Raw genomic sequence first — 27,569 nt, 5'->3', positions numbered from 1 at the left:
CATTATCCAATAAAAATTTGGTGTTGTCCTGAAGGACAGCTGTGATTGGCTCCAGCCACCTGCAACCATGAACATGAGCAGTAGGAAATGAATGGATTGTAATACATGAGAATGTTTTATATCTTTATCATTATTTTTTATTTTTTATTTTTTGGTATTTTTCTGAAGCTGGAAACGGGGAGAGACAGTCAGACACACCCCCACATGCGCCTGACCGGGATCCACCCTGCATGCCCATCAGGGGGCGATGCTCTGCCCATCCGGGGCATCGCTCAGTCGCGACCAGAGCCACTCTAGCGCCTGGAGCAGAGGCCAAGGAGCCATCCCCAACACCCAGGCCATCTTTGCTCCAATGGAGCCTTGGCTGCGGGAGGGGAAGAGAGAGACAGAGAGGAAGGAGAGGGGGAGGGGTGGAGAAGCAATGGGCGCTTCCCCTGTGTGCCCTGTCCGGGAATTGAACCCGGGACCTCTGCACGCCAGGCTGACGCTCTACCACTAAGCCAACCGGCCAGGGCCTCGTTATTATTTTTTTATTAAAGATTTGTCTGCGAGCCAGATGCAGCCATCAAAAGAGCCACATCTGGCTCATGAGCCATAGGTTCCCGACCCCTGCTCTAGACCAATGTTTCTCAGCATGAGGTGATACCTCCTCTTTACCCACACTTCATCATCCCAGGACCGGGGATATTTTTGTTGTCATTGTGACAGGGACTCCACTGGCCTTGAGTGAGAGAGTCCAGGAATGTGAAATGTGCTGCAGGGTACTGGACAGCCCTGCAATACTAAGCATTGTTCAGCTTCAAATCCTGGTAGCTCCTGGGTTCAAAAACATGGCTATCCTGTTTATCAGAAAACTTCATAGAATAGTTAATTAAAATTTCAGTGTCCACTTCATTTATGATATAGGTGCATAGAAGCACATATTCTCAGAAAGTAATGTTCTTATCCCAATAAAATATAGCTTGCTGGGTGTCAAAATCCCCCAAAGACCATTTAACAAAAAAATTGAATTTGGTTAACCAAATTTTAAATTTTGTATTCTGGTTACTCATATTGGAAAACTATAAAGTCTTAAAAGAAATTAGGTTTCAGTGGTGATACCATGTCCTCTTAATTTCCCTCTTTTTTTTTTTATATTTCTCCCCAAATAGTTGTAGTATTTATAAGTTGATTACTAAAGTTTTTTTTTTTTAAGTTCATGGATTTTCTTTTCTAGGAGAATATCGACCAGCAAGGTGACAGTTCTGGGTTACGGTCTCTTAATGACAGATGCAGAGATTTTGATACATGCACTGACTAATCAGAACTTCAGGGTGGTGATAGTGGATGAATCACACTACATGAAGTCCAGAAGTGCAAGTCGCAGCAAGATTCTATTGCCGCTAGTACAGAAAGCCAAACGGGCCATTCTTCTTACAGGAACTCCCGCTTTGGGAAGGCCTGAAGAGGTATTAAGATCATTACACTTTGGTTTTTAAAAACAAAACAAAATACAAAAACTAATAAACAAAAACCCCAGAATGTTGTGAAATTTCAAATTAGATACTTCAAATGCCAGAAGAGTACTTTGGAAATTTCTAGACAGCTCTTAATGATTAAATATGTCTTTTACTCTGACTTTTTATCTGCTATTTACATGTGAACCTCAGTCATGCTTGTGAGTACTTGGTGTTATAAAAAAAACTTTTACCTTTATTATAAGGGTTTCATATTTAGTACACATTTGTAAATAACAATTGTGTTGGCCTCAATCTTCATTTTATCCAGTCTATTTTACATGATAAGATCTTTCGGATTGGAGTTAAATCAATTTTGTATCTTTCATAAAAATATTTTTTATATATTTTATACTGTATTACATAAGCTCTTTTCATTTCTCTTTCACTTTAAGATCCATGTTTGGGAAGGTAGAGAACTTATTTGCAGACCAAATAGAGTGTCTGCTTAGACGGGAGGAATAAGCATTAATGAAACACACATTAGGTGATTAATTTGTACTCTGTACTTATATAAAAGCTAGAAACAGCCTATATATCTATTAATAGGAGACTCTTTAATCATTTCAAAGTAATCTATACAATGGCTTGCTATTGTAGCCTTTAAACAGTGCTTTATTATTGTAATGCGTTGTTTATACAACTTTTAAAACTAAGTAAAAATTAATATATATGCACTTTAATAATGTCTCGGGCATGGTTTGGGGGACAAATTCTAGTTTTATATGTATAATATGGTTTTATTCGTGTGAATAAAAGAATATATACTACCTATGCTTTATATAGGCATAGAAAATATATAAATGTATATCTAAGAAAAGGATTGCAGTTATCCCTGAAGAATAGGATGGCAAGAATGGGGCAATGGAGGGAAAGGAGGGACCCAGAGAAAGGAGAGGTAGATCTCCTTTTATACTTTTTACTGTTTATTAACTGGATTTATCATTGTAAAAATAGTTTACTTGGAAATATTACAACATATTGAGAACACTTGTATCTATCGTTACAGCTTTTTATGCAGATTGAAGCACTCTTTCCACAAAAATTTGGAACATGGAGTCACTATGCCAAAAGATACTGTAATGCACATGTCAGGTATGACAAACTATTTTCTATAAGCTTTACTCTTCACATATTTACTATGAACATTAAGCTTTATTAGTCATTCATTGTTCCAGTGTTTTCTAAACTTGTGGTAAATCCAGAATAATTTCTTCAAATAAAATTTTATATAATTGTCTTTGTATTATGTAAATAAAGACTATATGATGGTACTTTTACTCTATTTTTATTTTATTTCCACATATATAATACTGTGATGTACACACTGTTCTGCAGTTTGCTGTCTTCACCTGATGTATATTGGAGATCTTTTCAGTCAGTTACTGAGAGAGCTTTGGTGCTCTTATTCTCTTCACTTTTTCACACATTCTCTCAGCCCCCCTCCCAACAGGCAACCATCAAAATGTTCTCTGTGTCTATGAGTCTGTATCTTTTCTACTTCATTTATTTTGTCTTTTAGGTTCCATTGTAGATCAATATGTATTTATTGCCATTTTATTATTCATATTTTTATCAGGTTTTTGTGTGTTTTTTTTTGGTCTGGAAATCTCTTTGTCTTTCAATTCTAAATTGTAGCTCAGCTGGGTGTAGTAGTCTTGGTTTGTATGTCCTTGCTTTTTATAACTGGGAATATTACATGCCAGTCCCTTTTGGCCTTCCAAGTTTCTGTTGAGAAATCAGCTGAAGTCTTATGGAAGCTCTAGAAGATAACTAACTGCCTTTTTTTTTTTTTTTTTTTTTTTTGCTACTTTTGAGATTCTTTTTTGGGGGCCCTGACTTTTTGTGGTACAGTAGTTAAAGCATCAACCTGGAATGCTGAGGTTGCTGGTTCAAAACTCCAAGTTTGCCTGGTCAAGGCACATGTGAGAAGCAACTATGGTTTGATGGTTTCTGCTCCTCCCCCACTTCCTCTCTCTCTCTCTCTCTCTTTCTCTCTCTCTCTCTCGTCTTTCTAAAATCAATAAATAATATCTTTAAACAATGATTTTCTTTATATATTTTTCGGAAGTGAGAAGCGGGGAGACAGACAGGCTCCCGCATGCGCCCTACTGGGATCCACCTGACATGCCCACCTGGGGGCGATGCTTGGCCCATCTGGAGCATTGCTCAGCTGCAATTGGAGCCATTCTAGCACCTAAGGTGGAGGCCATGGAGCCATCCTTAGCGCCCAGGCCAAGTTTGCTCCAATGGAGCCTTGGCTGCGGGAGGGGAAGAGAGAGACAGAGAGGAAGGAGAGGGGGAGGGGTGGAGAAGCAGATGGGCGCTTCTCCTGTGTGCCCTGGCCGGGAATCGAACCTGGGATTTCCGCACGCCGGGCCTACCGCTGAGACAGCCAGCTGGGGTTTGTCTTTAACCTTTTGCATTTTACTTTTGATGTCTTGGTGTGGGCCACTTTTGGTTCATCTTGTTTGGGACTTTGCCCTTCCTGGACTGGAATGTTTGTTTCCTTCACCAGGTTAGGGAAGTTTTCTGTCATCATTGTTTCAAATAGGTTTTTAATTTCTTCATCTCTCTCTCCTTTTTCTGTTCTCCCATGATGTGAATATTGGTATTCTTGAAGTTTTCCCAGAGGCTCCTTACACTATCTTTATTTACTTATTTTATTCTTTTTTCTTCTTGCTGTTTTGATTGGGGGTTTTTAACTTCTCTACATTCCAAATCACTGTTTTGATTCTAAGCTTCACATACTCTACTGTTGATTCTTTGTAAGTTATTCTTCATATAAGTCAGTGTGTGTGTATCCTTAATTTCTGACTCATTATTTTTTATGGTTTCTATGTCCCTTTTTTGAAGTTTTCTCTAAGTGTATTGAGCATCCTTATAACCAGTGTTTTGAACTCTGCATCTAGTAAATTGATTTTCTCCATGTCTTTTTGTTCTTTTTCTGGAATTCTTTTCTTTCCTTTGGGACATGTTTCATTTCTCTTCATTTTGGTAGCCTCCGTGGTTGGAGGAGTGGCCTTACATAGTAGGTGTTCTGTAGGCTTTAGTGGTGCAGCCTTCTCCATCACATAACCTTGGCACTCCAGGTGCGCCCCTCCACACATACCACGTGAGCTATGTACACCCTCCTGTTGTAGTCGAGCTTTGATTATTGTTGGCACATCAGTGAGAGGGATTTATCCCCAAGCCAAATGGCTGTAAGGATTGACTGTGACCACCAATGATTGTGGAGGGTCAGTTTTGCAGGGTCTCGCCTCACAGAGTAGGACTTACTTCAGTGTGGCTCTGGTGCCAGCTGAGTCTGCCCCTTGAGTAAGTCACTTGTGGGGGTGGTTTGGTGGTGCTTCAAGGTGATACGAAGCTGTCCAGCAGGTGCACTGGCTTTGGGGCCTCGCTAGAGGTACAGGCCGAGGTCAGCCGCTGCCTGTGTTCGCCCCGAAGCCATCCGGCATGAACTACAAAGCAATCTGCAGGTTGCTGCTACGTATGCTGGGCTTTGAGGTACCCAGGTAAGGCAGAGCTAAGAACCAAGACTGGCTGATGCTAGTGCTGGACCTCAGATTATTTAAGGAGAGGTCCAGGGCTCACTGAGGCCAGATGCTGCTTAATTTAGAGATTTTATGAAAGTCTGAAGCATGGGACAAGACAAGCCATGCGAATGGAAAAGCCATTGGAATTAGCCTGGCTGGGCTCACAAGTTGAATGGTGCAGGTGTCGTGGAATCACCAAGTTAATTGTGCCCGTTTGCTGGCTTTGTTGGGAGAGGGTTAAAAAAAGAAACAATGGTCTCTGCTAGCACTTTTGTCTAGTAGAAAGTTACCCCTTTAGCTCTCCGTCTGATGCCAGACAATTCAGTTTCTCCCCATATGTTTCTTGTTCCTTTCAAGCTGCTGCCCCAGCGCCAGAGCTCAGAGTGAGTGTAAGTCCATGGGCAAGCCTTTCAAGATGAACTCCCTGTGACTCCAGCAGCCTTCTATTTCCCTCAGCCTTAATCCTTGCTGGGTTTTACATCTAGAAATTGTGGAGACTTCTCTTCCTGGCACTGGAACCCTGGCATGGGGAGCCTGTTATGGGGGTCTTGGGTCCCTTGCTCCTCGAGGGTACTTATACAGCTGAGATATCCTTTCCTGTTTTTACCTGCCACAGGTGGGTGTGGGACCAGCCCATTCATGTCTCCACCCCTCCTACTAGTCTCGATGCGGCTTCTTCTTCAATTCCCTATTTGTGGGACTTTCATTCAGCCAGATTTCAGGTGGTTCTGAATGATGGTTGTTCTGTAGTGTGATTGTAATTTTGATGTGGTTGTGGGAGGATGTGTGTACCATGTTTACCTACACCTCCATCTTGACTAGAAGTTGGCACTCCATTTAACTGCTACATGTGTTTCACTGTTTGGATGCATTTTTTAAAACCTAGCCTACTTCCAGTAGACATTTATTTGTGGTATATAGCTCTTGCATACAATACAGCAGTGAATATCCTTGCATATGGTGAGAGATAGTGTTATGGCAAAGAGCATGTGGGACTAGACGTAGACCACCTGTGTTTTATTTTCGTATTCAGTACTTACCAGATGTTTTGTGTTAGAAAAGTAACTTTATCTCCCCATATGTTACTTTCTTCAGCTCTAAAAACAGAATAGTTATTTCTGGCTCAAGAGTTATTATGAGATGTATATGAGCTATATTTATAAAGGCTTGAACAGTGACTGAGAAATAGTGAGCACTCAATAATTATTAGCTATTTTAATATTTCATGTGACACAGAGGAATAAATCTGTAAGATAAATTTGTGGAAGTAGAATGTGCATTTTTATATTTTATAGATTATTTACAAATTTTGCTCCATAGAGGTCATATCAATTGTTATTTCCACCAGCAGTAAGATTGTCTTTTTCCCAACACTTTGCCAACATGTTCTAATATAAATTATTTTATTCTTGCTAATGTGATCTGATGGAAATGTGACTAGACAGGGACTGGGCCTGAAGCGAGTCTTCCTCGAGCCCACAGGTGCTGTGTGGTTTCTTGACTTTGTGGTTGTGTAGGCAAGATTTCACAGCATGCGTCTAGGTGATTTTTAGAGTAAGTTTATTATAGCTGGGGACTGTGAAATACAAATGACTTATGATAGAGGAAGCAACAGGAGAGAGCCTAGGCCTGCTGCTTTGGCCCTCTAGGAAAGAAGTGAGCCAAGTTGGGGCTGTTGTTAGCTTACTGGGAAGTGAGAGAAAACAGGGGCCTTGGAGACAGGGTCAGGCGGTAAGCCTGAAATGAGCTGCCTGCCCTTGCTCACTACTCCCCTGAATGCAAGTCTTATGGTGACCCTCAGAGAAGAGAGAAAGAGACAGTGTGCTATAGAGACAGTGTGCCACTGGGTCTTCTGTCTTGAGGTTTCTTATTTTTCTTTAGCCTGCAGGAATCCTAGGGGAGGTCTTAGGCGAGGGTCTTAACAGAATATTCATTAGCTTCCCAGGTGTCATTCAATATGTTGATTCATCAAAATGTGCATAAAGAAGGGTCAGGATTATTTTTTGTTTAGTTCCATTTTTAAAGAACATTACTGAAGAGGGCCAGGACTGAGACCAGTCTGTTCCAGGACTGTCTGTAATATGTAAACTATTTGATCCTAAGTGTCCTTGGTCAGGAAAGATAAAACTTTGTGATTCTTTAGCTGGCTGCAAATTGCTTACATTGTTTGACCTTGTTTAATTATTTTGTCTCAGTTTGCCTTATTTCACTTCTCTAGGAATTTTCCTAGCTTCTGACTACCCTGCCTCAATAGTTTTAATACACATTTGTCTTCTTACACTAATAAATTCAGTCAAGTATTTTTTCATACATGTATTAAGACTCATTTGTGCTTTTTCTTCTGTCAGTTGTTTATGTTCTCTATCTTTCATTCTACTAAACTTATGGGCTTTTTTCTTATTTATATAATATAGAAATGAGCTCTTTGTGATATGTGTTTGTATGGCCAGTAGATGTGGCCACCATCAGAGCTGCCTGGCCCATGCAAGGTTCGCATTGGATTCAGACAGACGGTAATGAAAACAACAGAGCCAAGAACTGGTGGGCCATTAGCTTTAATCCTAGCTCGTACCCGGCAGGCAATACACACAGTGGGAAAACACTTCCCTTTCCATTCAGGGCTCCCGAAGCCACTGACTTATCCGAGTTTCCTAGAATCAAAGGTTTCTACCTCACCAGCCTTATTCACCTCTGTTCCCCATCTCCTTCTCTCTGCACAAACTGTCTTCTCCTTCAGCACTCTGCCATCTTGGCTGCCTCTCTTCTCCTCCACATGGCCTTTCTCTGCTCTCCTCCAGCATGGGCTCCTCTGCCCCATTTTATAGTGTAGAAATCTGTTGGGCAGATAAAATATATTATGCTCACTTTGTTAAAGATGGCACTGCCCACATGGAAGCCTGTCACCCAGGAGATTGCTTGGGATGGGCGGGATTGTATTAATGTGTGTTGGGGGCGGGCTGTGGGCAGGCAGGATCATTGTAGCCTGGGGCTTGGTTTTAGGACTAATCCTTTCCCATCCTTTTTGATGTGGGGTGGTGCACTCTCATGAGGAATCCCATTATGCCTCAGATAAGTGACTTTGTATCAGAGACTTTCTTGTTTGTATATTGCATTAAAGGTTTTGATTTCTACACTATAAAGTGGGGGCAGACCAGGAGCTTGCTCTCAGTTCCTGAGATTAGCATTAGAGGAGAGCAGAGAAAGGCCACGTGGAGGAGGCCAGGAGAAGCAACCAAGATGGTGGAGTGCTGAGTGAGAAGCCAGTTTGTGCAGAGTTTGTGCAGGGAGAAGGAAGGAGATAGGGAACAGAGATGAATAAGGCTAGTGAGCTAGAAACCTTTGATTCTAGGAAACTTGGATAAGTCAGTAGCTTTGTGAGCACTGAATGAGTGGGTGTTGGAGCCCAGTGTGTGTTTTTACTTGCCCACCAGGTACAAGCTAGGATTAAAGCTAATGGCCCATCAGTTCTTGGCTCCTGTAAAGCCAGTAGCCACAGCCACCATCACAGCCGCCTGGCCCATGCAGGTTCGCATTGGATTCGGACAGTCGCTAAAGAAACAATGGAGCCAAAAACCGGTGGGCCATCATCTTTAATCCTAGCTTGTACCTGGCAGGCAAGTAAAACCACACACACTGGGCTCCAAAACCCACTCACATTCAGTGCTCACAAAGCTACTGACTTATCTGAGTTTCCTACAATGAAAGGTTTCTAGCTCACCAGCCTTACTCACCTCTGTTCCCCATCTCCTTCCTTCTCCCTGCACAAACTCTGCACAAACTGGCTTCTCACTCAGCACTCCACCATCTTGGCTGCTTCTCCTGGCCTCCTCCACGTGGCCTTTCTCTGCTCTCCTCTCTGCTCTCTACTCTAATGCTAATCTCAGGAACCAAAGAGAGCGCAAGCTCCAGTTCTGTCCCACTTTATAGTGTAGAAATCCAGACCTTTAATCCAATATACAAAATAGGGAAGTCTCTAATACAAAGTCACTTATCTGAGGCATGATGGGATTGCACCACCCCACAGCAAAAAGGGTGGGAAAGGCTTAGTCCTAAAACCAAGCCTCAGGCTACAAGGATCCTGCCTGCCCACAGCCCGCCCCCAACATACATTAATATCACCTGGGCGATGGCTTCCACGTGGGCAGCGCCATCTTTAACAAAGTGAGCATAATATATTTTATCTGCCCAACAGCTCCGTTGTTTCATTACTGTCTGCGGAATCCAATGCGAACCTGCATGGGCCAGGAGGCTGTGATGGTGGCCATGGATACTGGCTTTACAAAATCAAAACCTTTAATTCAATATACAAACAAGGAAGTCTCTGATATAAAGTCAGTTATCTGAGGCATAATGGGATTCCTCATGAGAGTGCACCACCCCACAGCATGCAACAGTCAAGGGTAGGCATGGCCAATATACAGCCCACAGGCCAGATTCAGCCCGTGAAATAAGTTTATGTGGCCCACGATTAAATTTTTAATATTCTCTGCATGATGCACTGTGGAAATGAAATAAGTGGTACTTTTAAATCGTTATACATACAACCACCATCACATGAAATAGTGAAATCAAGGCAAGAATGTTCACTGTCACCACAGTTTACCTTTATACTGGAGGCATTAATTGAGTTCAGTTACTCAAAAAAATAAAAAAGAGGTAAATATTAGAAAAAGGCAAAATTATCACTATTTGCCACTGATAGTATTCATTTGGAAGATCTGAGAGCATCAGCTAAAAACTGTTCAAAACAAACAGGAATTTATTAAGGTGACCTAGCACAAAGTTGCTATTAAAAATTCAGACTTTCATGACCCATGGTCACTGGCTTGAACCCAAAGGCCCCTGGCTTGAGCAAGGGGTCACTGGCTGGCTGAAGCCCCCTCTAACCTCCAGTCAAGGCAAGTATGCGAAAGCAATCAATGAACAACTAAAGTGTAGGGGGAATCACCCATTTAACCTTGAACCCTCTATGCCAGGGGTCCCCAAACTTTTTACACAGGGGGCCAGTTCACTGTCCCTCAGACCATTGGAGGGCTGGACTATTAAAAAAACTATGAACAAATCCCTATGCACACTGCACATATCTTATTTTAAAGTAAAAAAAAAAAAAAAAAAGGGAACAAATATAATATTTAAAATAAAGAACAAGTAAATTTAAATCAACAAACTGACCAGTATTTCAATGGGAACTATGCTTCTCTCACTGACCACCAATGAAAGAGGTGCCCCTTCCGGAAGTGTGGCGGGGGCCGGATAAATGGCCTCAGGGGGCCACATGCGTCCCGCGGGCCGTAGTTTGGGGACCCCTGCTCTATGCCTTAGATTGGGGAACTTTAGTTAAAAGCCTTGAGTGAATGTCTCTTGGATGCAAACACCAAGAAAGTGTGAGTGGGTGACCTTTGCACAGACACAAAGGAATGCATGTGAATGGGATTTAGAAAATTAGTCTAGAGCAGGGGTCTCAAACTCAACTCAGCATGTGGGCCGCAGAGCAAGATCACAGCCGTTAGGCGGGCCGCACTAGGTCTACAAAAGGCAACTGTTACACAACACTTTTCTCACTGCAGTTGAAAACAAAAAAAAAATCAGTACAAAATTGTTTGGCAGGCCGCATGCGGCCCACGGGCCGCGAGTTTAAGACCCCTAGTCTAGAGGTTCTGGATTGCCCCTTCCTTTGTGCTTGTTAATTAGCAAAAGAAAAAGAATGTTCTGATTAATTTAGCCCTTTCTCCATGCCAGCAAATCGACCATTAATCATGGCCATTAATCATTCTTCCCCTTATCACGTGATCTCCCTCCCTTGTTATCCTGTTACCTCTGTTTTGCTTCTGATCAATAAAAGCTAAGGGAGAAGGAGAGACAGGAGGTCTCTCTTTGCCTCCCTTGGCAGGTCTCCCTCTCTCTCCCTCTTGACATAAGTTTACGTCTTGAGTAGGTTTTTTCCACGCGACACTGGTAGTTCCCAGCGGGCTGGAGTACCACAGTAAGGTGCTACAAGTATGAGTTGATGCTTTTCATCTCTCTCCCTTCCTGCGTGGCTGTCCCTGTCTGTCCTGCTCTCTTGCTAAAAAAATTAATTCAGTCTTTCACTACATAAATAATAATAAATAGTTTCAAGAAACAATGTTAAATAGGCATGATACTAGATATTGTTGGCAAGCCCTTAGTCACAATTACTGCAAACTATAAATGTCGAAGTTTGCTTTCATAAAACAAACATGATAACTGGATTAGGACTTGTGTTATGATGACAGAAGTGTAAGCGTGTTCCTTTCTTGCTTAATAATGCCAACACCATTTCAAAGAAAAGTTTATCTTTATGAAGTGCTTTATGATTGGGGTCATTGTGCTCTATTTTATGTTTACTAGAGAAAGCCATTTAAAGATTATTGTGCTTCTCAATTGACATTTTATTCCAGATTCTGTCTCAAGACTTTTATGTTATCTCTTTTCTTTGAAAGCACTACGATTTCATAGACACTGATGCAGATTGAGCCACTTTCTGGCATCTAAGTTAAATTTTTTCTCACAATGTTTTGATTCTATGAAGGTGTGATTTTCACATTATAATTCTGCAGAAAGCAGAAAGTTATGGTTAGTTATTTAGTTCTAGAGTCATATTTTATATTTGAAATGTCATGACTACATTCAAAATAAAGTTAAGTGAAGCTTGAGCAAAATATAACTTTGCCTTTATAAAGTTTATTAAGTAAATAACGAGAAACAGAAGTATACTGATATTTGTAAGGTATTTTCCTCCAAGGAAGAAAGAAGGACATAGCCACCAAGTGTGGACAAGCAAAAGCTTTATTTAGAGTGCTCCCGGGTGAGGTTCACTGGTCCGCAAGACAGGGGCCAGGGCAGTCGTGCAGCTTCTCCTGCCTGGGGGGGGGGGGGGGGATATAATTTATAGGGTTGGTAGTGTGGTGGTGGGTGGCGAAATTTCATTGGCTGACAGACAGTTGTACTTTTTCAAAATGCTCCTGGGCTGTTTCTTTTGGTGGTCATGGGTGTGGGTAGTTCCTCATTGCCAACCGACCTCACAATATGTAGGTTTGAAGATGAGAAATCCTGGTATAGGTAACCAGCTTTGATCTGAGAGGCACAGAGAGAGTATCACTCAACCTGAACATGCCATATTCAAGAATCCCTCACATCATTCACTGTACTAGATTCAATTTAGAGGAAGGTATAAATACAAATATGACCTGAGAAGGCAGCACATTCAGTTATCCACCGTGAGCACTCTAGAGCTTAAAAAAAGGCTTTACAGGTCACCCAGTCGCTCTCTGTGATCTTGTAGACACCTGGTGAACTTAAATGGTTTGCCCTGTATCTGACTTCATCTTACCTTTTTTTTTTCAGTAAGAAAGTAAGAAAGACTTAGAAAATGGAGATTTTAATAAATATCCTTTTATATATATATAAAAAGTTCACATAGGTATTCCAGCCAAGCATCTTGTTATCAAAAGCCAAGCTGGCCCTGGCCGGTTGGCTCAGCGGTAGAGCGTCGGCCTGGCGTGCGGGGGACCCGGGTTCGATTCCCTGCCAGGGCACATAGAAGAAGCGCCATTTGCTTCTCCACCCCCCCCCCTCCTTCCTCTCTGTCTCTCTCTTCCCCTCCCGCAGCCAAGGCCCCATTGGAGCAAAGATGACCCGGGCGCTGGGGATGGCTTCTTGGCCTCTGCCCCAGGCGCTGGAGTGGCTCTGGTCGCAGCAGAGCGATGCCCCAGAGGGGCAGAGCATCGCCCTCTGGTGGGCAGAGCGTCGCCCCTGGTGGGCGTGCCGGGTGGATCCCAGTTGGGCGCATGCGGGAGTCTGTCTGACTATCTCTCCCCGTTTCCAGCTTCAGAAAAATACAAAAAAAAAAAAAAAAAAAAAAAAAAGCCAAGCTATGGGAAGAACTATTTGCCCTCCCTGATGTCATGCTTAAAGGTTAAGAATATCCCAGAATATCTTTATAGTGATTTATCAAATTTTCTCAACTTCCTTTATTACTGTTTTTTTGTGCTGGTTCCACCTCATCAGAGAAATAGTTGTCTAAATTTTTATGAGAGAGGAATTCTGGGTAGTAATACATATTGAATATATTTATAGCCTTTCACCAAAAGTGTTAATAGGTCATTGTCAGCTTCAAGACATTAAAAGAATGTCTCTTAAGAAATTGCACGGTACTTTGTCCTCAGCACTGTCGTATTTAATTCCCATCCATGGCTAAAAAGAGGTCAGGTCTATTCCATTTGCTAATGGCTCAAATCTTACAGAAATAGTTAGTATACTATATGGCAGAGATCAGTTTGAAAAATAATTAGATAAAAATTAATAGGACAAATTCTGCATTTATGCCTAGTGTGTCTGCTTTGTGCAGAAGTGATTTGAGAAACTCCCACATATTATCAGTGATTCAATTCAAAAATATTTCTGGTTTTGAATAACCCTACCCTAAATGGAAGTCAGTTGTCATAACTGATAAAAATAAAGTAATATTAGGGCACATTAGTCAAGGAAACATGCAGAGTAAGTGTTGGTTCTGTTCCATTCATTGATTAGAAATACATACATCTAAAGTATGATTTAATTCTTAATCTATTCATTCAAAAAACACTTAGTAAGGTACTTGTTATATGCCATGCCATATGGTAGACATCAAGTATGCATTAGGGAACAAGACTCATGTGATCCCAGCCTTCACTGAGTTTCTAATTCAACTAACTAAGTAATTAACCATTGTGATGAGCATCATAAAAGGGAAGTAAGGATGCTATCGCAGAGTTCAGCAGAGTGAATTAATCAAATAACAGAGGTGTCAGGCAGATAGGTTTTTTTTTTCCTCACTCTTATTGTTAAAGATGGCCGCTGACCTCATGTGATACAGCTAATTGCCCTTCTTGCTTGGGAAGGGGCTTTGTTATGCTAATGTGTGCTGGAGGAGGGGGTTGTCCCACCAAAAAGTTTTAAAAAGAGGAGCTAGGAGGCCATTTTGAGGAGATTGACCACGTTCTTTTTTTTTTATTATTCATTTTAGAAAGGAGAGAGAGAGGGAAAGAGCGAGAGGAGAGACAGAGAGAGAGAAGGGGGAGGAGCAGGAAGCATCAACTCCCATATGTGCCTTGACCAGGCAAGCCCAGGGTTTCGAACCGGCAACCTCAGCATTTCCAGGTCGACGCTTTATCCACTGCGCCACCACAGGTCAAGCCTGACCACGTTCTTATAGAGAGGAAGAGCCCATGGTGTAACAGAGCAGGGAGGCCATGTGGAGGGGGCAGCTAAAATGGCGGAATGGTGAAGGTGAAGGAGAAGCCAGTTTGCGCAGGAGAAGAAGGTAGGGAACAGAAGTGAATAAGACTGGTGAGATAGAAACCTTTGATTCTAGGAAAACTCGGATGAGTCAGTGGATTTGGAAGCCCTGAATGGAAAGGGAAGAGTTTTCCCACTGTGTGTTTTTACTCGGTTGCCGAGTGCAAGTCTAGAATAAAGGGAAATGGCCCACCAGTTTTTGGCTCCGCAGATTCTTTACCGTCTGTCCAAATCTAATGCGAACCTACATGGGCCAGGTGACTGTGATGGTGGCCACGGCTACTGGCTTTACAAGAGGACAGAAAAAAGCATCCCATGAGTGATAGGTCTTTGTTTGCATTCCAGGAAGAGAAATCTGGATGCTAAGACCTAAAGTAAGAGACTGCTGTGTCTTTGAGGAACTAAAATAAGTCTAGTTCAGCTGAATATTCTTGAGCTAGTGGAGACTTTGTCAGAGTCTTGTTCTTTATCATAATAGCAGTAAGAAACATTGGAGAGTTTTGTTTTGTGTTTTAGTTATCAATATTGTGGGGGTTTAATTGTAATAAAATATACAGAAGAAAATTTATAATTTTAACTATTTTTAAATGTCGAGTTCTGTTTCATTATTTGCATTCCCATTGTAGTCCATCCATCACCACCATCTCCAGAACTTTCATTATCCCAAACTGAAACTCTGTGCCCATTAAACAATGACTCCCAGTTTACCCCCCGTCCAGCCCATTCACTGTGTGATTTTAAAGCATGACAAGAATGTGCATGATTACATCTCCTAATTTTGTTTGGAGACTTTTTGGATACTATTTTCACATGGTTCAGAATTCTAAATTGATAGTGCACAGTACTGTATTTCCTCATGTATAAGACGCACCTTAATATTGGGGCCCGAAATTTGAAAAAAAATGTATTACATAGATTTATTGAACTCAAGTTTTATTCATCATAAAATTCATACAACTCCTTATCCATGTAAAAAAGGCAGGAAATGCAAGTAAAAACCTGCAATCACTGTATAAGACGCACCTAGTTTTTAGACCCCAAATTAAAAAAAAAAGTACATCTTATACATGGGGAAACATGGTATATACTTTGAAAAATCTCGCTTTCATCTCAGTTTCCCTACTTTTAGGCAACAACATGTAGTTTTTTCTTTTCTTTTTCTTCTTTTTCCAAGTGAGAGGAGCGGTGATAGGGAGACAGACTTCCGCATGTGCCCTGACTGGGATCTACCTGGCAACCTCCATCTGAGGCCAATACTCTGCCCACCTGGGGCCGTGCTCACAACTGAGCTGTTTTTAGTGCCAGAGACAGAGGCTCCATAGAGCTATCCTCAGTGCTGGGGGCTGATATACTTGAACCAGTTGAGCCATGGCTGTGGGAGGGGACGAGAGAGAGAGAGAGAGAGAGAGAGAGAGAGAGAGAGAGAGGGAAGGGGGATGGGAGGGATGGAAAAGCAGATGGTCGCTTCTTCTTTGTGCCCTGACCAGGAATTGAACCCAGGCCATCCACACACCAGGACAGTGCTCTACTTTATTTTCTATATATAGTTTTTAATCTTTCCATAGAAATTGTGTGCATTTTCAGAGAAATTTATATTTTTACATAAATGGTAGTATATTATAAACACTTCATCCTTTTTATGGCCGCATGGTATTATTGAGAATATAGTTTCTGAGGTGGTGGGAAGTTAAGGGGGTTTGCACATGATGATTTTTATTTCCTCTGTGAAATGGGAAGGACAGTCATGTGTTCAGAGAAGTGGAAAAGTGGAGGGTTAAAAGTTCAATGAAAGTTTTTAAAAAAGAAGTTTGATAAATGTTGGCATGGTTTGGAATTTTGGGCCCTGGCCAGTTGGCTCAGAGGTAGAGCATCAGCCCAGCATGTGCAAGTCCTGGGTTGGATTCCCAGTCAGGGCACACAGAAGCAACCTTCTGCTTTTCCACCCCTCTCCCTTCTCCCCTCCATCTCTCTCTCTCTCTCTCACTTCCGCTCCCACAGCCTCAGCTCAAATGGTTTGAGCAAAGTTCTCCCTGGTGATGAGGATGACTCCATGGCCTTATCTCAGGTGCTAAAATAGCTCAGTTGCCAAGCAACAGAGCAGCAGCCCAGATGGACAGAGCATCGCCTGGTAGGGGTTTTGCTGGGTGGATCTCGGTCGGGGCGCATGTGGGAGTCTGTCTCTGCCTCTCTTCTTCTCACTTAATAAGAAAAAAAAAGAAAGAAATTTTGCCTAATAGGAGAATGAGATAACCAGACTAGTGTGTTAGAATTGGTGGTAGTGCCAAGTAACCATTTGAGATGAATAGTTTAGCCTTCTAGGAACCAGGCTTTTCTAAGGTATGATTTCCCCAGCAGCACCCAGCAGCCTAAGTACAGGCGTGGAAAATGCTTATATTTGGAGCCATTGAAGATTGTGAAAACAGGAAGGAGATTGTGGATATAGCAAAAGTTGTGCAGTCACTTAACTGGAAGATCCTAATGAAGATAGTAAAGACATAGTGGGAATAAATGAGCAGGTAGGCTAGAATGATGGGGGTAGTTTGAATTTTCAGGGAAAGCTGTTTTTCAGGACCATTTATAGCCATGGGAGTGAAATGAATGGTTAGAGTAAATTTTAGAAGGTCATTGGAGACAAGAATACGAGGATTTGAGAGGGAACCCAAAAGTCCTATTTTAAGAAACAAGTGAACAAATGAAAACATAGCTGAGAAATGATGGTCAGAATAATGAGGGGATTTCATATTCAGCTCTACAAATGCCTAATATTATTGATTGCCTACTATATTTAGGACGTTATTTCAGAGCTGCCGGCAACAGAACGATGAGTAAGATGGAGTGCCTGATCTCATGAAGCCTGTAGGAATTTGAAAAAGAGAAGACTAGAGGAAGAGGTCTTTAAACATTTAAAGATCTGTCATTTTGAAGGAATGAGACTTTTGTCTTTGTGGCCTCAGAGGGCAAAACTATTCAGAAAGTAGTGAAACTTAATAGGGGAATAGATTTTAGCTTTTATGAGTAAGAACTTATAAAATATATGTATGTATATATGTATTTTGACAATAAAACAATAAACTTGTCACTCTATGACAATATAAGTGGAAAGGAAAAATACTATAATCTAACTATATTAACAAGTAAGTTGTTTTCATTTATTCTTTATTTCTACCTTGTCTAAAGTCTAATAATTTTTACATAGTTTTAGAAGAGCTTGATTGTAATGCTTCATCTGCTAATTTCACATAGCATCACCTTGTCCTATGCTTTAACATTGTCTTTTTAAATTGTTATTTCCTTTATTTATACTAATTTACTGATAGTGCTTGACCAGGGGGTGACGCAGTGGATAGAGCATTGGACTGGGATGCAGAGGACCCAGGTTCAAAACCCCAGGTCGCCAGCTTGAGTGCGGGTTGCTGGCTTGAGCCTGGGCTCACCAGCTTGAGTGCAGGGTTGCTGGCTTGAGCGCACGATCATAAACATGACCCTATGGTCGCTGGCTTGAGCAAGGGGTCACTCGGTCTGCTGTAGCCCCCCCCCCCAGCCAAGGCACATATGAGAAAGCAATCAATGAACAACTAAAGTGCTACAATGAAGAATTGATGCTTCTCATCTCTCTTCCTTCCTGTCTGTCTGTCCTTATCTGTCCCTCTCTTTGACTCTTTCTTTGTCTTTGTAAAAGAAAGGGGGGGGGAATTAAAGGAGAGACTTAAAGATATATATATATTTTTTATAACCATGTTTATAACAGCATTAATCACAATAGCTAAAATGTGGAAGCAACCTAAGTGTTCGTCAAAATGGATGAATAGATAAGCAAAGTTTGGTTTATGCACACAATGGAATATTATTCAGCCTTAAAGAGGAAGTAAATTCTGACATATGCTGCAACATGTATGAACCTTGAGGATACTATGCTAAATGCAATGAGCCAGTTTCCAAAGACAAATACTGTATAGTTCCATTTATATGAGGTACATAGAGTCTTCAAAATCATAGACAGAAAGTACAGTGGTAGTTGCCAGGACTGGGGGTAGGGAGCAATGAGGAATTATTGTTTAATGGGTATGGCATTTCACTTTAAGAGTTATGGAGATGAATGGTGGTGATAGTCATTCAACATTATGAATGCATTTAATACTACTGAAATGTACACTTAAAAATAGTTAAGATGGGCCTGACCAGGCAGTAGCACAGTGGATAGAACATCGGACTGGGACGCAGAGGACCCAGGTTCGAAACCCGAGGTTGCCAGCTCAAGTGCGGGTTCATACGGTTTGAGCGCAGGCTCACCAGCTTGAGTATGGGATCATAGACATGACCCCATGGTCGCTGGCTTGAGCCCAAGGTCTGCAACAGCCCGCCCCTCATCAAGGCACATATGAGAAAACAATCAAGGAACAACTAAGGTGTCGCAATGAAGAATTGATACTTCTCATCTCTCCCTTCCTGTCTGTCCCACTCTCTATCTCCTCTGTTTCTGTCACACACACACACACAAAAAGGTTAAGATGGTAAATTTTATGTTATGTCTATTTACTACAATTTAAAAATTTTTTAAATTAATTAAATGTGGCTTGTAATACAAAACTATAAAATTTTTTAAAGCAAATAAAGGAGAAAATCTTTGTGACCTTGCTTAGGAAAACATTTTTATTTTCATTATTTGTTTGTATTTTTATGACAGAGACAGAGAGGGACACATACGGACAGACAGACAGGAAGGGAGAGAGATATGAAGCATCAATTCTTTATTGCAACTCCTTAGTCTGCTTAGTTGTTCATTGATTGCTTTCTTATATGTGCCTTGACTGGGAGGCTGCAGCAAAGTGAGTGACCCCTTGCTCAAGCCATTGACCTTAGGCTCAAGCCAGCAACCTTGGGTTTCAAGCCAGTGACTATGTGGTCATGTCTATTATTCCACGCTCAAGCCAGCAACCCAGTGCTCAAGCTGATGAGCCTGCACTCAAACCGGAGACCTCGGGGTTTCGAACCTGGGTCCTCTGCGTCCCAGTCCAGCGCTCTATCTACTGTGCTACCGCCTGGTCAGGCATGAAAACATTTTTACATAGGACACAGAAAACATGAACCATAAAATACAAAAGTGATTTTACTTCATCAAATTGAAAAGATTTCTTCCAAAAATACTGTTAAGAGAATGAATGGACAAGCCACAGACTAAGAGAAAATTCTGTAAAGCACATATTTGATATAAGAATATATAAAATCATACATATGTATAAATATATAAATTTAAAAATATACAAAAGGAGTTTATAAAAAATATATAAAAATCTCTCAAAACAATTTGAGTTAGAAATATCACCTAAGAAGTTATGTGGAGGTCAAATAAGCACTTAGAAAGATACCCAATATCATTAGTCATTTGAGAAATGCTAATTAAAACCACAGTGAAATACCAGTACATATGCATTAAATAGGTAAAATTTTTACAAGCTGATAATACGAAGTGATGGCGACAGGGCTGAGCAGTTGGAACCCACGTACATTGCTCGTGTGAATGCAGAATGGTATAGAAACTTTGGGAAACAGTATGCCAATTTTTTTTTAGAAAGTTAAACATAAATTTAGTATACAAGCAAGCAATCCCACTTTGGGAATTTAATCAAGATAAATAAAAACGTATGTTCACTCAAAAATCTGTATGGAAATGTTTATAGCAGCTTTATTTATAGTTACCTATACCTTGAAGCAATTCAGATGTCCTTCACCTAGTGAATGCACGAACAGTTGTGATATATCCATGGAATATATATTACTCAGCAATAAAAACGATGAACTACTGCCTCACTGGTGGTTAGCACAGTGGGTAAGAGCAACGACCTTGGACTTTAGTGTCACCAGCTTGAGCACAGCTCGCCCGCTGAGTGTGGGGTTACCTTCTGCAAGCATTTTAAGTTGTGGCTTCCTTGTTTTCTTTTTACCAAGTCAGCAACCACTTGTACCTGATTGACTTCTAAACATTTTATCCTCTCATGTTTCCTTTCCCATTCTCTCTTTCATAGTGGGTTTCTGGGTGTGTGTGTGTGTGTGTGTGTGTGTGTGTGTGTGTGTGTGTGTAATTTCCTTTGCTGGCAGTGTGAGATGGTATCTCCTCTCCTTACAGAAGGTGCGGAAGTGTTTTAGGTGGTCTAGTTGTCATTGACTGGCTGGGGTACTGGCAGAGTTAGATCTGCTAAACACACTGCCTGCCATGTGTGAGCCCACTGAAAATGCCAGTGGTAGTCAGTTACCAGTTCATCCCAGTCTGCATGAACTCTGTATAATCAGTACGTTTAGACCAGGGGTCTCAAACTCGTCGAACAATTTTGTGCGGCCCGCAGACTAATCCACGAAGTTCAAAATATTTTGGATAAAATTAAGTAAGCCTAGGGGCCTACTTGTATTTTTCATTTCTCTAGCATCCTAGCTAGATATTAGCTTAGTTAACAGCAGTTGTGATGTGAACTACAGTTTCTGGTCGTTTTGTGACACTGAGTAAACTGCATGTACGATTGTGCTTGTTGTACTGATTTTTTTTTGTTTTCAACTGCAGTGAGAAAAGTGTTGCGTAACAGTTGCCTTTTGTAGACCTAGTGCTGCCCGCCGAACAGCTGTGATCTTGCTCTGCGGCCCACATGCTGAGTTGAGTTTGAGACCCCTGGTTTAACACTAATATTTTTCATAGCTGAGAGTTATGTATAATCTTATTCATTACTATTTCTTAAGCTGGGCTTTTTGAAACAAATTTGCATTCAAAAATAACAGCAAAGACCGTGTCATGGCTTTTTAACATTGAAAGGAAGAACATACTGGATAAATTGTTTTCTTATTCTAGCATCCAGCTTTGCTACATGTTTTTTTCTTCATATTAACAGATATTTTGGTAAAAGGCCTCAGTGGGATTGTAAAGGGGCATCAAATCTTAATGAACTCCATCAGTTATTAAGTGACATAATGATTAGAAGACTAAAGACTGAAGTTTTAACCCAGCTGCCCCCTAAAATCAGACAGCGTATTCCTTTCGATATTCCAGCAGCAGCAGCCAAGGTGAGAACCCTTATTTGATTAAAAGTCTTGTTTTTTGGCCCTGGCCGGTAGGCTCAGCCGTAGAGCGTCGGCCTGGCATGCAGGGGACCCGGGTTCGATTCCCGGCCAGGGCACATAGGAGAAGCACCCATTTGCTTCTCCACCCCCCCCTCCTTCCTCTCTGTCTCTCTCTTCCCCTCCCGCAGCCAAGGTTCCATTGGAGCAAAGATGGCCCGGGCGCTGGGAATGGCTCCTTGGCCTCTCCCCAGGCGCTAGAGTGGCTCTGGTGGCAGCAGAGCGACACCCCGGAGGGACAGAGCATCGCCCCCTGGTGGGCAGAGCATCGCCCCATGGTGGGCGTGCTGGGTGGATCCCGGTCGGGCGCATGCGGGAGTCTGTCTGACTGTCTCTCCCCGTTTCCAGCTTCAGGAAAAAAAAAAAAGTGACTCAAAAAAAAAAAGTCTTGTTTTAAATCATTTTAAATTACAGTAAGAAAGATTGTGCATATTTCATATTTTACAGAAGAAAAAGTCTGCTTTCTTAAAATAGGTTAAATTAATAGAGCATATGAATTGACTTATTATTTCAAGAAGAGAGCAGGAAGAATTTAAACTTGTTAATAATTTGAAAAGATTCAGTATCCTAGTAATTAAAAAGTATATTTCTAAAAAAAAAAAAGTATATTTCTGCCTGACCAGTGGTGGTGCAAGGATAGAGCATCAACCTGGGGCACTGAGGTCCCAGATTCAAAAGCCCAAGGTTGCGGACTTGAGCATGGGCTCACCAACTTGAGCGCGGGATTGCCAGCTTGAGTGTGGGGTCATCAACATGATCCCTGGCTTGAACCAAAAGGTCGCTGGCTTGAGCAAGGGGTTACTTGTTCAGGTTGAGCCCCCCCCCCCAGACAAGGCACGTATGAGAAGCAAACAATGAACAACTAGAGTGCTGCAACTAGAGTTCATGCTTCTAATCTTTCTCCCTTTCTGTCTCTCCCTCCCTCTTTCTCTCTTTTTTTCAAGCTAAATATATATATGCTGAATATAGAAAAAAGTACTTCAATTACAGCAAAGATTTAGTATTATGAATTCTAAGTATCTGCAGGGCATTAAGCGAGGGAAGTTGTGTCTCTTCCTCTAGGATTTCGTTTTTTTAAGTATGAATAGCTGTCTTTTAGAATAATTTACAGCCCTGTTCTTGAAAGCTTTAAACCCTGTGATCATGTAAGATGTGAAGTTAAACATAGCAGAAAGCCAAATTGTATTTTACCAAATCTTTATATACATTTGGGTACTGTAGTTCTTACATATTCTCTGAAATTTCTTCAAATCTGGACATAACCTTGCATTGTTTTATTTTGAAATCTTCAAGTAAGCATTCTGTAAACATTGAGTAATTTGTTTTTGGAAAAATAATCCAATTTCCATTATTTACTATTTTAGCATTAGGAAGAAAAATAAAAATATATGATTATATTATATTTTTATTTAACTGTCCCCCAAGTCTTTATGCTTATTTAAATAAAATCGTATCTTTTATAAAAGTACTTTGCTATACATTTTCACTACCCTACTTTCTTATGTATTTAAATTTTTATGTTTACTTTGCACAATGTTTGCCCTTAAGATGAAGCTGTAATTATTTGATTTATGATGTTAGCAAAGGGCTTGGTTTCACTCACAGCCTGTCATTAGGTTCTGTCATTGGTGTGAACATTTACCTGACCTACCTGCCTCCATGTTGATGTTTTTAAATGAACACATTGGCATCCTTGAGAATTTTCTTTTTATATCTTTATAGGTAAAAATATTAGGTAGGATGCAATTCATTGCTGCATTAATTGTTCTGTTCTTTATGCTGCATTTCTAAACATTGTTATTTTCTCCAACGTAGGAATTGAATACCAGCTTTGAAGAGTGGGAAAAATTAACAAGAGCTCCAAACTCAGTTGCCAATGAGACTATTATGGGGTTGATTACTCGCATGTTTAAACAAACTGCAATTGCCAAGGTACTCATTTGCTGGGCCATTATGTGTTTGTCTTGATACAAATTATTTAATATACTTTAATGTTTTTACTTAAGCAGCTTATTTTCATATTGTAACATGTCTTTGTCATTTACTTTTCTAACTGTTTATAATGAAAAAAATTCAGACATATTCAAAGTAAACAATAATATATAGAACACCATTATGCCCATCCATCTATTGGTCCTCTCCAATATAACGGTACACTTTGATGTTGTTTTATACTTTAAAAGACATGCATATGTTCATCTTTATTATCAGCTTTTTTATGGTTTTACTACATAATTACTACAAATAATCTTTTTTTACTTGTCAGTTATTTTTCATTGGTATTATATTTTTAGTTTCCTACAGAGATAGATGAGCTCATGTTCTGTTTGTCTGGAAAGTGTTAAAGAGTTTTTAAATCTCAATATGCCTATCAAGTTGTTGTTTTCACCAGCATGGTAGAACTTAAACATGCTAATAAGTGTCATCCCTCTCCAATTCTGAAATATTTTATAACATAATTTTTTAAAGTGAGGTTTATTGAGATATTATTTATTTACAGTGAAATCTCTTCTAAAATGTATAGCTTGATGAAGTTTGACAGCACGATAGATAAAAAAATATTTTTTTTACGTTACCAATGTTCCCTTCTGAACCATTGCAGTCATTTCCCTTGGGTGTCCCCGCTAGACCATGGCAGTCACAATCTGCTTCTGTCACTATCGTTCTGCATTTCCCAGAATGTCACAGAATGGAACCATCTAGTACTATGTAGCCTCACGTCTGGCTTCTTTCATTTAATGTAAAGCTTTTAATATTGATCCATGTTTTTGCATGTCATTAGTTTATTTACTCTTATTGCTGAATAATATTTCAATGTTTGAATATAACAATTTCTTTAAATTTTTTTACTAATCAATGACCATTTGGAGTATTCTCAGTATGGACTATTATGAATAAGCCTGTTACAATCAATCATGTACAGGCCTTTGTGTAGACATTGTTTATTATCCTTGAGTAAATAACTGGAAATGGGACTGCTGGATCTATGGAAAATGTAAGTTTATCTTTATAAAAAGCTACCAAATTGTCTTCCAAAGTGCTATACCATTTTGCATTCCTAAAGGCAAATGTGTGAGATTTCCAGTTGTTCCGAATTTTTTGTGAGCACTTGGTATTATCAGTGTTTCTTTTTTATTATTATTAATTTATTTATTTTTATTTGTTTTCTGAAGTGAGAAGCGGGGAGGCAGAGAGACAGACTCCCGCATGTGCCCGACAAGGATCCACCTGGCATGCCCACTAGGGGGCGATGCTTTGCCCATCTGAGGTGTTGTTTTGTTGCAACCAGAGCTATTCTATTGCCTGAGGCGGAGGCTATGGAGTCATCCTCAGCGCCCGGGCCAACTTTGCTCCAATGGAGCCTTGGCTGTAGGAGGGGAAGAGAGAGATAGAGAGAAAGGAAAGGGGGAAGGGTGGAGAAGCAGATAGGCATTTCTCCTGTGTGCCCTGGCTAGGAATCGAACCCAGGACTTCCACACTCTGGGCCAACACTCTACTACTGAGCCAACTGGCCAGGGCTATATTATCAGTCTTTTAATTTAGCTATCTGCTATGTAGTGTTATCTCATTGTTATTTTTATTTGTTCATGACTAATGACGCTGAACATGTTTTCATGTGCTTTTAAACTATTTTCTTTTGAAAACTATCTATTCTTTTTTTTTGTTTTTCTTCTGAAGCTGGAAACGGGGATAGACAGTCAGACAGACTCCAGCATGCGCCCGACCGGGATCCACCCGGCATGCCCACCAGGGGGTGACGCTCTGCCCACCAAGGAGTGATGCTCTGCCCCTCCGGGGCTCGCTGTGTTACGACCAGAGCCACTCTAGCGCCTGGGGCAGAGGCCAAGGAGCCATCCCCAGCGCCCGGGCCATCTTTGCTCCATTGGAGCCTCGCTGCGGGAGGGGAAGAGAGAGACAGAGAGGAAGGAGAGGGGGAGGGGTGGAGAAGCAGATGGGTGCCTCTCCTGTGTGCCCTGGCCGGGAATCGAACCCGGGACTTCTGCACGCCAGGCCGACGCTCTACCACTGAGCCAAATGGCCAGGGCGAAAACTATCTATTCTTATCAAGCCCTATTTATAGTGGGTTATAAAAGCTCTTTATCTATTTTAGCAACAAGTCCTCTAACATATCTGTGTTTATTTACAAATATTTCTTGTAAGCCTGTTGATTTCCATTTTTATTTTCTTCACATTGTCTTTGAAAGAACAGAAATTCTAAATTTTGAAACAGTCTTATTTATCAGTTTTTCTTTTATGTCATGTGCTTTTTGAGTTCTAATTAGTTTTTTCCTAGCCCAAATTTATAAAGATTTTCTCCTATGTTTTCTTCTGAAAGCACTATAGCTTCAAGTGATACATGTAGGTCCATGCACTATTTTGAGTGAATTTTTTTATGTGGCACAAAGTAATGGTAGAGGCTCAGTTTGTTTTTGCTTTGTTTTTGGTTTTCTGTGGATTTTCAGTTGTTGCAGCACTATGTTAGAAAGACTACTTTTTCCTCATTGAATTTTCTTGGCACCTTTATAAAAAATTAATTGGTCATATATGTGTGGGTCTGTTTCTGAATTCTCATTCTGTTCTATTGATCTGTACATCTAACCTTATAGAACACTACAGTAGCTTGACTATCTTTATAACAAGTCTTGAAATCACATAGTGTTCATCCTTACTTTATTCTTTTTCAAAATTGTTTTATCTATTTTAGGTCTTTTGCTTTCCTTTATGAGTTTAATATTAGCTTCTTAAGTATGTAAAATTTTGATTGGTATTGTTTTGAATCTATAGATTCATTTGGCAGAATTCTTTTTAATTGAAGTATAATTGGCACATATTATGTTAGTTTCAGGTGTACAACATAATGATTTGATACTTGTATATATGGCAAAATGATCACCAAAATAATATAGCTAATATCCATCATTATATATTTATGATGAGAACCCTTAAGATTTATTCTCTTAGCAACTTTCAAACATGCAATAAAATATTATTAACTGTAGTCACCATGTTGTATATTATATCCTCATGATCCATTTACTTTATAACTAGAAGTTTGTCCCTTTTGACCCCCTTTCTCCCATTCTCCTACCCTCTAGCAACCCACGAGTCTGTTCTATGAGCCCAGTATTTTTTTTAAGATTCCACATATAAGTGAGATCATACAGTATTTGTCTTCCTCTGACTTATTTCACTTAGCATAGTGCCCCTCGCATAGTGCCCCTCGAAGCCTGTCCATGTTGTCGTAAATGGCAAGATTTCCTTCTTTGTATGGCTGAATGATATTTTACTGTATGTACATACTAGTTTCTTATCCATTCATCCACTGATAGACACTTAGGTTGTTTGCATATCTTGGTTACTGTAAATACCTGTAATGGTGCAGTGAACATGGGATGCATATATCTTTCTGAGTTAGTGCTTTTATTTTCTTTTGATAGAGACTCAGAAGTGGAATTGCTGGACCATATGGTAGTTCTAGCTCTAATTTTTTGAGGAACCTCCATGCTCTTTTCCATAATAACTGCACCAATTTTCATTCCTGTCAACAAAAGTTCCCTTCCTATACATCCTCAGCAACATTTGTTATTTCCTTACATTTTGAATAGCCATTCTAACAGGGGTGAGGTGGTATTAAGAATTGACTTCTTAATAATATTGAATCTCCTGATCCATGAAAAGAGTATCTCTCTCTCTTTTAATTTAGGTCTTCTTTAAGTTCTCCCAACAGTGTTTTCAGTTTTCTTAAATACATTTTGTTAAATTTATCTCCAGGTATTTCATGTCCTTTTATGCTCTTGACACCATTTTAATATTTTCAAAACAGTAGAATTATAATGATAGAAAAACCCATTATACCTGTGTAATTTTTCTGGTATAGATATTGTAATATGGTTATATAAGAAATTATTATTGAAGGTGGCTAGGTTAAGGATACACAAAAACTCTATATTATTTTTGCAACCACTGGTATGTCTAAAATTATTTCAAAATAAAAAGTTTTAAAATGTATATATCATGGATACAATAAAGCACTCTAATGACAGACAAAAATATAATTTAATCCAAAAGAAGACAGAAAAAAGAACTGGGTCAAATAGAAAACAACTAACAAGATGATAGGTTTAAATCAAGTTAGAGA

General features: G+C 40.3%; 1 protein-coding gene across 1 annotated transcript in view; it reads left to right on the top strand.

The window, feature by feature from the left end:
- ZRANB3 (zinc finger RANBP2-type containing 3) overlaps window positions 1-27,569 on the top strand; it is a 227,014-nt gene that overhangs the window by 126,064 nt on the left and 73,381 nt on the right. The window contains exons 5-8 of the mRNA XM_066346300.1: window positions 1,217-1,448; window positions 2,506-2,591; window positions 21,205-21,376; window positions 23,246-23,362. Of these exons, the coding sequence (XP_066202397.1) occupies window positions 1,217-1,448; window positions 2,506-2,591; window positions 21,205-21,376; window positions 23,246-23,362 (607 nt within the window). The remainder of the gene's footprint in view (window positions 1-1,216; window positions 1,449-2,505; window positions 2,592-21,204; window positions 21,377-23,245; window positions 23,363-27,569) is intronic.

Source organism: Saccopteryx leptura, chromosome 7 (genome assembly GCF_036850995.1).
Source record: "Saccopteryx leptura isolate mSacLep1 chromosome 7, mSacLep1_pri_phased_curated, whole genome shotgun sequence".
NCBI lineage: Eukaryota > Metazoa > Chordata > Mammalia > Chiroptera > Emballonuridae > Saccopteryx > Saccopteryx leptura.
Note: the sequence above shows the minus strand (reverse complement) of the source record. Positions and strands in the feature narration are given on the sequence as shown.